This window comes from Colias croceus, chromosome 22 (assembly GCF_905220415.1).
Source record: "Colias croceus chromosome 22, ilColCroc2.1".
Taxonomy (NCBI): Eukaryota; Metazoa; Arthropoda; class Insecta; order Lepidoptera; family Pieridae; genus Colias; species Colias croceus.
Window position 1 is genome coordinate 714,829 of NC_059558.1, and position 12,079 is coordinate 726,907.

At 33.6% G+C, this 12,079-nt stretch overlaps 1 protein-coding gene across 1 annotated transcript in view; it reads left to right on the forward strand.

The window, feature by feature from the left end:
* The window catches only part of LOC123701945, a 106,189-nt gene extending 94,493 nt beyond the window's left edge, over positions 1-11,696 (forward strand). The window contains exons 18-21 of the mRNA XM_045649579.1: positions 6,983-9,406; positions 9,484-9,723; positions 9,812-10,414; positions 10,760-11,696. Coding sequence (XP_045505535.1) covers positions 6,983-9,406; positions 9,484-9,723; positions 9,812-10,414; positions 10,760-10,977 — 3,485 coding nt within the window. The 3' untranslated portion in view covers positions 10,978-11,696. The remainder of the gene's footprint in view (positions 1-6,982; positions 9,407-9,483; positions 9,724-9,811; positions 10,415-10,759) is intronic.
* Positions 11,697-12,079: the final 383 nt, after the last annotated feature.

Consider the following 12,079-nt stretch of genomic DNA (forward strand, 5'->3'; position numbering starts at 1 on the left):
ATCTATGTAGGCAGAAAGAAAGAAAACAGGCTTCATTGCCACGAAATGTGACTAGGTAATATTTTACTCAAAAGACCATTCTAGTCCTTCGAGCCGGATCTAAGATGATTTAAAATGATTGTTGTATTGAATATTGAAATACATTTTATGTAACAGTTGTAACATATAAATCTACACTAACGTAATTTAATTGTAATCCCACAGAATGTTATTTGATTATCACCAATTTCCTTTTCCATTACAGAGAACGCGAACAACGTGAGAAGGAGCAACGCGAGCGAGAGCGCGAACGCGAACGCGAACGTGAGCGCGAGCGCGAGAGGTTCGCGCGCGAGAAGGAGGCGCGGCGGGCGGAGGGCGCTCGCGCTCCGCCGCCATTACTGTACCGCCCCTACCGGCCCTACGCGTACGAGCGCGACGACGAGCCCGGTGAGCCGCCCGCCGACCCGCCGCACGCTAACCACGCCCCCCACCCGCCGCACCCGCCGCACCCGCCCGCCGCGCTCTGACGGCGCCCCGACAGCGCCCTGACTGCGCCCTAACAGCGTCCTGAATGCGCCGTAGTGACACCCTACTGCCGGCGGGCTTACACGTGATAGGTTACGGGTTCGGGGGCGTTGGCGTGCTGAGTGACTGAGTGGCAGCCCTGCAGTATCTGTCGCGCTGTAGCGTGCTGGTGTCAAGCGGTGGCGAGTGGCAGCCCTGACTGTCGTACAGTAGCAATATATAGGCACGGTGTACCTGGTGCAGGGCTGTGCGCGGTTGGCAGGTCGATGAGCGTTTATGAATAGGTGGATACGTGCGTTGTCCGCGGGTGGCAACCCTGATCTCTCGTGAATGTACATGATGTACGGACAGGCGTCCTCTCCCACCGGCCGGGTGGAGTTTTGTTGTATTAACTTCGCCCGAATAAATTCGCAAGTGACAGCCCTGATTATACTGTGTGACATGTGTGATCTTATAAATGAATCGATATGTCATGCATCATCAGTATGTGGCAATAAATTGTCAGCTGCCAACCCTTAAAGTGCTGACAAACGAATATGCAAAAATTAGTTTTTTAAAAATGTAAATTGACAACCCTATACATAGTAGTATAAATAGGACAGCAATAATAATTATACCCGTTATAATAAGTAAAATATTCAGTTTATTAAATGCGACAACCCTACAGATTTTGTAATTTGCCAAATTTGAAAAAAATGACAAAGCTATGTAATAATAACTGATACTGTCGTGTAATTATTTATATTGTAAACATGTAAAATGTATAGAAAATAATAAAAACTAACTAACCATTTGCTGCCAACCTTACGGTACAAAATTTAGATAGCAAATAAAAAAAATTGCTTGCTTATTCCCGTTACTTTCGCTGTTTTCACTAAAAAATCTCGTGGAATTTTATTCTTTATTCTTGTCATTTTAACTATAAATTTACCAGAATTACAAAAGTACAATCGTGACGAAATCTAAATCTAACTATTTATTTTTTACAATCAAATCCGTCTTAAACTATTATTTTTCTCTTTTTTTGTCCTTTACATACGGTACAGTCGCGAACAAAAGTGTTATTCAATTTTTTTTATAAAAAAATAAAAGGGCGGGGCCGCCCCGCGCAACGCCGCGTGCAATACATGTAGCAAGTTCCTACGCGTTATACAAACTGCCTGGCGCAGGATATATTATTGAGCGATATATATTACTTGTAAGCCTAAGTGACAACCAACGAACTACTGCGTGCGGTGATGACAATGTTTTGACAAAAAATGACAAAAAATATATGGAAATCATGATTTTTTTTTTACAAAAAATATATAATAGAGACATCGTGAAAAATGTCTTTTAATACAACTATTTATTTCAAAATGTGTGAACGAATTAAATTGGTATTTCAATAAAGTTATTAAAAATGAATTGTGTATGCGACTGTCTTGGTTAATGAATTCTCGAATCGCTTTTGAGGTATTTTTATTGATATTTACTGTAATAGGTAATGAAAAAACATGTTTTTTACGGTCTCTTAATGCCTTGTCAGGTTTGTGTTTAATTATTTATTTTTTTCTTCTCTTCAAACACTGATATTGTATAGAAATCAATTTCGAGTAAGTTTTTGTTCTAAAAACTAAAGTTATTTTATTTATTGAAGTGAAGTTTCCGTCCACTTTTTATTTATTTCAGAATTCGGATTTTTAAACACTGTGATTTTGTCCTTGTACAAAAAATATTGAAAATGTATTGATTGATATCTCAAATAATACAAACCAGGATTGGATAAATCAGTTTTAAATATATTTTACTAGTTAATCGCCCGCGGCTTCGCCCGCTTTGTCTAAAACCTAATAAATTATACATACTAAAACCTTCCTCTTGAATCACTCTGTCTATTAAAAAAAACCGCATCAAAATCCGTTGCGTAGTTTTAAAGATTTAAGCGTACAAAGGGACATAGGGGCAGAGAAAGCGACTTTGTTTTATACTATGTAGTGATGAATCGGAAACATTGTCGTCATCGCACTTTAATCGTTTCGATGTTTTGTACAAATGATGGAAATTATATTGTAATAATATGTAATTGTATTTTTTTATCGATCATTCGATAGAAAATTGCCCAAGATTTGTAATATTTAAAATTAAGTTCGTTTATTTATAAGTTTGACGGATTTTTTACAAAACTCGACACGATTTTTTTTAAATGCATGTATAATTGAAAACTCCAAGTTTGACCAAATTCTTGAAGTAATTTTGGTAAAGTTTCATCAAGTTTTATAACGCATTTGAGAATTTGGAGAAAAATGAAATATATATATGTTAATTCTATGTGCCTATTCTGACTGTGGAGTTTTTAATTAATGTGTATATAAAACCATGTAATGTGAACAAATGCTATTATTTGTATAGTTGTGTGAATGCAACGATATTATGTACTTATTTAATTCGAAGTGATCTCTCTGTGAAGGGAAGCTTTGGATGAGTCTGTCTGTCTGTCTGTACGTTGGTTCGTTATTCGCTAAAACATTAAATGGCCTATTTTTTTTTACACAAGTTTCACTGTATAATGTGACATTTTTTTTCTGCATCTTTTGTTAAAATCAATTTGGTGATACGTATGTTTTATTACGTCACAGTTATTTATAGTTTACGATGTATATGTCGCACGATGTAAGCAGGCTCCGATACTGCATTTGTGATAAATGTCGTATGCAGTGCGGCGACACGACCACGACACGACACTGCCCGTACGGCAAAATAATTACGTGAAACCTCTTTTTAGATAGTTATTAATAATTTTAGCTTGTAATAGGTGTTCAATAATTTTGTTTTTTAAGCGAAGCATTTAGCAATGTATATATAGTTAGTAATATGGACAATACCTAACAAGTGAAAAAATGATGATTTTATTGAAAAATACAATCAGTGAAATTGAATTTGCATGCTTTTATTTTTTTTGTTTGACCACCCCCACCTCCTGACCCGCTGCTTTGGGTAGTGTAGTTAGAGATAACTGTGTGCTGTTTACAGATGGAGTACTTGTTTATACAATTTATTTACTACTACAGTCAGTGAAGCAGTTTTATATGAAAATACGCATAAAACTTGTTACCTGTCAACTAGAAATATAGGTTAAAAATAATATTTGTTTCAAGATGCTACTAATGAAGTTCTGAAATTCAAGTCAATTTTTTTTTAACTGGCGAGAAAAAATATATAATAGTCAAGTGTTTTATGCGCTAAACTGTAGTAGTAAATTAATGAAAAATAATATGAAAACTATCATTTTGTCTTCTGGGATCGATCCATTTTATGAAATAATGTTGATTGATGATTTTAAGATAAAAAAAATCACACCACCGACACTTCCCTACAAATATTCGCAATTTTTAGTTGAAAATCTAACACACCTTACAATTTGGTCTATCAAATTAATGTATATCTGAGCTATCATCAAAACCACATCACCAATTATTTTGGGAGTTCAAACACTTGAGTAAATTGGAATTTCATTTGTATTAACGCCCTCTGTTAGTATACTAAAGAGATCATTGATACTTTTAAAAAATCATTTTTATCATAGCGAAAAATTCTGATAGCGAAGTTCGAAGCCGCGGGCAATCGCTAGTTATTCCAGGCAGAGAAATTATCGTCTTAATACAATAAAGTAAATAAATTGTATGCGTAATTTCTAATGGTAACTAAATAATAGGTTTCGATACCTCATTATGAAGGCTGAACTTAGAAGTAAACTTAATTGTTAGGAACATCTATGATCAAGATGTATGTTTATTGTTTATACTATTAGATCATATTATAATACCATCTATTAGGTACGTTGGGTACGAAGTATAATCACCCTACACATTATGTTTTGACGTAAAAACTGCTGATCCGATCTGAATAGACTTAGAAATACCGATAGATTGAAAAGCTACAGAGCCTACCTAAGTAGTCTCTCTGGAACATGAATGAGGAATTTTGTAATAACATAAAGTTGATATTATTTCTTTTTTATACTCAAATACAAATATTATAAAGTAAAAATAATTTTTGAAAATCCAGTAGGCGTAGCCACTAGCTATTTTTTTATTGTAAGACCTCATCAAGGGCCTCATGAAAGAAAGGTTTGAAAATTCAAAAAGAAATGCTATAATCTACGAAGCATAGAGCAACGTTTATGACACTACTCTGCCAAAATCTATCAAACCCTGAGCTAACGTAAACAAAAAAAATACAAAAATACTATACCCATATCTATACCAGCTGTTTAAAAAATGTACATACATGGCCAAACCTATACCCGCTGATTTCGATCTAAGCAACATAACAAAAAAGGATCTGAAGCCTGAGGATACATTTTTCGACGCAACAGTAAATAAGTTCTATAAGAGTAATGGTAAGGATCTCGCGTTGGGGACACTAAGTGGATGGGTGGCCGGAGTGGGCGCCATCAAAATTGGCAAAACCGCAGCTTTCGGTTTAGGAGGTAGTATCATTCTTCTGCATTTTGCAACAGAACTAGGTTATATAAATATAAATTGGGAGAAAATTCGAGAAGCCATGGGCCATAGTCAGGATCTAATTGATAAGATCCTGCGCTTTATGAAGAAAAATAGCTGTTTTTCAGTCGGTTTCGTCGGCGGGTTTTTCTTCGGCGTGGCGTCTGCGTGATGGAGTTGTGTTGATAATAAAGTTATATATATTGAGATATTGTATTTTTATTTTACATTAGATAATTTTTTACTGCTGCATTACTTATTTCAAAAATTCTCTACTTCACAATACTCAAAGATAACAAAAACGTATGTATTGGGTTCGAATCCCTTTACTCATAAATTACCTCACGACGCGTGCGTCAAGTGATAAAAATCAACGGACATTCCCGACAGTATAATATGCAATTTAAAAACTGCCTAAGTAATAAGATAGTGATAAGACAATTAAATAATACAAGGAATCTACAAGGTTGTTCAAAATACCTACACGACATTTTTCAGTTTACAAAAAATATAATTTTCTTTTATGAGCATGAAAACTGCTCCATGCATAGTATGATAATGTTGAAGACAATAAAATTACATAGAATGAGCAAAGCTTGCCGTAAGCGTAGATTCTCACGTAGTTACAACAGATTTGCAATTAATATCACTTTAAACTACAATCTACATATTTAGCTAAATAGTAGAGTTAGGTATTAATTATGTAAAGGGAACTTCTGAAAAGATAGTAAAAATTCAGTATACAGTAGTTATACAGTAGTTCACCAACTAGATACTTACATATTTTTATACAGTCCATACGAACCAGTGGCTTAATATTTCCTATGATTCAACCTCTATGAGTTATGATGACCACAGTTTTAACGGCGTTGAATGTTCACTGTAGTTAGTAGTATATTCATTAGATAAATCTATAACAGTACTAAAAAATATTCCTAAGTAATATGCATACTCAATATACTCGACGAGTAAAAAAAAATAGGTTGATAAGTCCATTCTAGTCTAGGGTAAATTTTTACGAGTAGATTCGCATCTAGAACGTTAAATTAAATAAATTAAATTCAAAGTATAGTTTAGTATAGATATATTTATCTATAATTAATTGACGAAGAAAAGATTTTTATCTTTTAAATATTATCTTCAATTATTCGATTGCTTGTAAGATGGCCTTTATGATAATGATACAAAAATTTAGCTTGTAGTCTGGGTATAGGCACAGATTAGATAATAATTATGTTTCCTAATTTTAACAAAGAAAATACACACACAGTTGACAATACTTATATAGAAAGACATGCATGTATATCGTATAATGCAATATTAGGTCTAGATAATAATTTCGACTTACCGTACCTACAATAGTATACAATACACATATGTAATAATACATATATGATAGAAATTAATAGAGATTAATGCCTATTATGATAGAAAACAGTGCAAGTTTCATTAAATTCGCTTCATCTGTTTAATATAGTGTATTATAGTTAACTAGATACGTATTATATATGCAAGTGACATACCTATTTCCTTTAAGTAGGAAAAGCAGAGATAATAATAAAATAAACATCGCTATATCCACACAGCTGATTCATGATACCACATACATACAAAAATTAATGAAGCAACATGAGAACTTAATTTAATTGTTCTTAAAATAATAATTATACTTATGACAAATTATTAAGAATTAAATTCAATAAACAGAAGATTGAATAAGAATGATAGTTTTCATATTTGTTGTAAATGATCCGAGTGTTCTTTATTTGCCTAAAAAAGCTTTTATAGTATTTATTTGCAAAACCTTATCCTATTTTTTCATACGAATAATAATTATTAACTTACTAGTTTTACTCACTTCAACGCAATAACTGTACTTCAAATAAGAGAAAAGTCGTATGCCCGCCATATATCAACGAACCAACATTTTCAGATAACAGACAGTTGAGTATTTGCGATATACTTACTTATAATATTTTTATGTATTACAGGGAGACTGGCCAAGCCAGTTCAACCAGTGCTACCTACCACTGAGGAGAGGCCACCACCGACTTCAGACACGCTACCACCACCCATAGTCTCTACAGCACCATCTCTACCACCGCCGTCAAACTTACCTTCAGCTTTACAATCAACTATGCCATCCACCATTCCCATAGCTGCTATCCAGCCTATGCCAAAATCTACAGAAGCTTTTAAACCACCCGAAGAATCTAACCCGCTGCCATACCCAGAGAAACCTACGTTTGTTCCTCCCAAATCTATTTCTCAGTCCCCAAAAATATCACCTTCATCGATTCCAAATCCAAGCCCTAGCGTAGCCACTACAAAACAAGTGCAAGGTTATCCCAATTATGGATGTTACATGTATTCTGTACCGGTCTACTCCGCTTTTCAACCTGTATCCTATCCAGTTATAGTGCCACCCAATACCAGTTCACGAAATGATCAGCCACCTGCGACTGAAGTCGTTTATCCTCTAGTTCAAACTAAAGAAGCGACGCCTTTAGCCAATGAAGATAAAAATAGCGATGCCATGCCACCTGACAAACCCCCAGACGAAGTTATTAAATCTCAAACGGACTTTGAAGAACATTTTACGCCCAAGGTTGTTTCTACTTCGTTTACAGAAAATGTAAATCAGATCAATGAAACCAAAATAGAAAATAAGATAGAAGATTCTACTTCTACTGTTACAATGGGCTCAAATAAAGATTCAATAAAGAAACCTCCAGCGGAAAGATTCAGCTTAAAGACCAGTATACCAATAAGTAAAATTGATATGAAGTGTGTTACTAGTACTCCGGAAGGTTTTCAGGCACCAATGAAAAAGCCTTTTAATCCTGCTTTTCACACTACGAAATCTGAATCACCGAAAATTGAAATTCAGAGCAATGTGCTAATTAACGATAAAAGTTGCAAAGATACTACAAATAGTCCCATACCAGTAAATAGTATAAGCACTTTAATATCAGCAGCAGAAGTAATTAATCAAGCTGAAACTCAATTTCGGAAACCTGAGCCAAAACTTGACCCTATTATGGACCTTAAGAAAGATCAAAGTGGACAATCTAGTAACTTGCCTTCGCGTCCTACATTTAATTCTAAAGATATAAGCAAGCCAAATCTATCCACTTCGTCACATGAAAGATCTATTAATGAACAAAAAAATCAAATATTGCTAATTCAAAATAAAAATTCCACGAACCAAAAAATGTTGTTAGCTATACAACAACAAAATCCCCAAGTATTGCTACAAAGAACAACTATCGACCAAAAAAACGTGCAACCTCCTTCACGACCATCGAGCCAAACAAAAAAGTGTAAAGAAGAACTCATCAGTGAAAACGGATCGTCGTCTAAAGTAGTTTCACTTAAACGAACGCATCAAGGCGACTGTGATGAGAATGACTTCGAAAATCTCATCACTGAAAACCAAATATATGGCAATAAGATAGTCGTGAAGGAGAAGACGCAAGGTACGTTGCAAGAGCAAGAAATAAAGGCAAAAAATAAAACTGAGAAGCCAGTACAAATTCCACCTAAAAATGTTGTTCTACAATCGAATTTTGTATACCTCAGTAATGTTCAGTTTCCAGCCAATGTTATGATGTTTAAAAATAACGTAAAAGTTAACAATGAAAGTTCAAAAGTTAACACTCCTCCAAATGAAATCAAACAACAAGATATTAGTTTAAACAACACCGACATTTCTGTTAAGCCGAAATCAACAACAGATACCAAAGACGTTCACATACTAAAATCGAGTAATAACGTAGTCCAAAAGCCGCCAAATAAACAAAACAAAACAGATGTAGTGTTTCAAGCGCCTAATCAAAAAGTAATGATCAATCCGCAAATAGTTTACCAAGTTCCAATGATCATTGATCGCGATAATAAATTAAATCAGCAAATTATTAATCGCGACCCTACTAAAGTCTCGGCAGATGGTAGTAAAGATACTCAAAAGCAAACGGATCCCAAAACAAACGATAAAGTTTTTTTCGCTTGTCAAATGGATACAAAACTACAACCTAAAATATTAATCACAAACATCCGACCAAAATTAAGTATAACTGAAGAAGTTAGTGCATTAGATCTTTATGAGAAAAGAAAAAGGATTCGGAGACTGAAACACCTGACGAATCGTGATAACAAAGAAAGTAAAAAAGCGACCTCAGAAGACGGCACAAAAAACATCATAACACCAGACAAAATGACAATCGAAATGTACAATGAATTTATTTCGAAAAAGGCAGATACTGATGATGTTGATAGTGATAGTGAATACGAAGACAACGCTATTGCAGATTATAATAAAATCATTGAAGACTACGGACCATCTAAAGAAAATAGACAAGGGAAACAAGAATTCCTTGCAAATTTCAGATTGGCTACGAAAAATGTATACAAAGGTGACAAAACAATTAGTTAAAATTATCCATTCTTAATATCAAATAACAAAATATTGAGAATTCATATTTATTTTCAGATAAAGAAATGGACCGTCAAGAAAGGATCATAAGGAAAGATTCTGTAGCATCTGCTTACATATCTGCTGGTAGACTCGATATCCTCACAAAAGATGACCGACGGCAAAACATTAGTACAGAATCATCTCTAGATGAAACCATTCCAATGTACTTAGAAGAGACTGGCGTTCAGCAACAAAGGAAACAAATGTTCCTAGCTCAACTGAAACTTACCCATGTTAACAAACATTACAGAGAGGGTAATATTTTTGTCTCTAACGCAAGTTATATTTTGATGAATGTCAATGTTTGCTATTAAAATATTATTCGCGATTTATATCTTTTCAGGTTACGAGAAGATATGGCAGGAGGTTATCAAAGAGAGGAAAAGGAGGAATGGAGTAGAACTTCACAACCAAACGAAGCAAATAAAACTCGACCCACAAAATCTAAATTTAGATCCGAATGGACAACTTAAACTTTTAACGGAAATAAAGAAGCAAGTCAATGAAAATAACAATCTTATTAAGAAGAGAATAGATTCACACTGTGATAGTGGAGACAGTATTAAAGTATTAGCAGAAAAGAATTTTTCTGAACTGAACAGATTGTCGAAAATAGCGAACATAAGTATAAAACACTTTAGTGGCCAAGATACAAAAAAACGTGATTTGAATCCAGGTTTCGACAGCGAAAACATTCAAGCAAAGCCAATCCCGAATTATACAGAAATAAATATACCAAATGTAACTAAATTAATTTCGTTAAAAAACATAGAGACAGACAAAGGTGGAGTAGCAGATACATCAGTGGATGAGTCGAAGGGCTCAGCTGGTTTAGAAGTTGTTAATGATAACGGAGAACGCGTGCGAGACTTCAGCTGCCAAGTTGCAACCAATCCGTGGCCAGGAGTCGAAGGTTTCATCAAAAACTATAAAGATTATGATGCAGGTGAGACATATAAAGTACTTAACTAACTATTAGTTATTACCACAGATATCTTAATGGTTATGCTATTACTCCATACATGTTTAATTGTAATTTTGTATTTAATTTGTAATTTATTTATTTTTTTCTGTTGTTGTTTGAATGTATTACTTAATTTGTAAAATTATTGATAATTTAATTAATTGTACATAATTTCAAAAATTTTTGCACGCCATTTACAATGGCAGTATATGTGATATAGGTAAATATTGTTTAATAACACCTTTGTATGACCTTAAACGAGCAAATAAAATAGATTTGATTTGATGTCCAAAAAGTAGCAATTTTAATATTGTATTTCGTTTTCAGCTCGAAAAAAGGAAATTGCAGATCTAACTCGTCGTAACACAACTTTGAGGGTCGAAAGTGCCTACGTCACTCGCAACGCATCCAGAGACTCTGACCGGGCAAAAGCTCTGCTTGCTGAAAGGAAGAATCTCGCAAATGAAGAGGCTGCAGTCAGACAATCAATCCAGAGGCTGTACACAGCTATAGAGACTATAAGAAACTGTCGTAGTGACACATAATTTTAAGTCATTTGGAGGAGATCCATATTGTATAATTCAGATAGAGATAAAGGACGCACATTTCAATGTAATGGTGAATGCCTAGGCATTACCTATCTACAACTATATTATAGGACAGTCAAATCTTAAAGTACAAGCTCTATTTTTTGTTTAGCTTGTAATTAGCAAATCCTGTATCACTACCTAATAACTAAATTAAAACTTTATGTGAATTTGATGCACCTTTGATACCTACTGAGAGTTTTTTGAATTACGAGAAATACAAATACATAATGAAATGAAATGAATGTAAGTAACTATGAATGCATTGGTCAATTTTATGAATACATATTGTATGGTTTCTATATCGGGAAATTAAAGTAATATCTAACTACATCGATCTAGAAAGTGGTATTATTTACTTTGTAAGCGTATGTATTTTTATTAGTAGGTACTTATTAATATGCTAGTTAATAAAACAAACACAATACCTATATACCTAATTTATTACGTATATAACATATAATTTAAAAGTAATTCATGTGAATGTGAACGGTGGACCTGCACGGCTTTGTTCGTTGTTCACAATAAAACATACTTTATTCATAAATCTTGCACTTTATCAATGAAGTTAAATATTTTGTATAATAAATAATTATACTACTTAATAATGTTTATTTTTACCGATTTTTAAAAAGGACTGGACTGCTAAGCATGTTTTGAAAAATTAATTTGATAGATGGCGCTGTATAATATAGTATAATATAGTATGTACTTTTAATTTTGTTTTCTTGGATACTTTTTTATTAGGTACTAGCCGCCATTAATATTGCTTTAAAAGTATTTAAGAATAGATTGGATGTAAAATATAGTTTTATGTTTTACAATAAGTAATTATTTATTCACATTATGATGAATTTTATTGATAAGAAGAATAATTAACAACTACTTTAAAAGTAGACATTTAAGTACTTTAGTTATATTTTTAATTCTACTCCAAGTAGATGAGTCAAGAGAATATTGTCCTATTTTGCAATATTTGTTTTCATGCCTAGTTAGTTCTATTTTGTAATTTACGTGATTTATTTTTTGTGCAATAATTGTATGTAAGTTTAGAAATAAA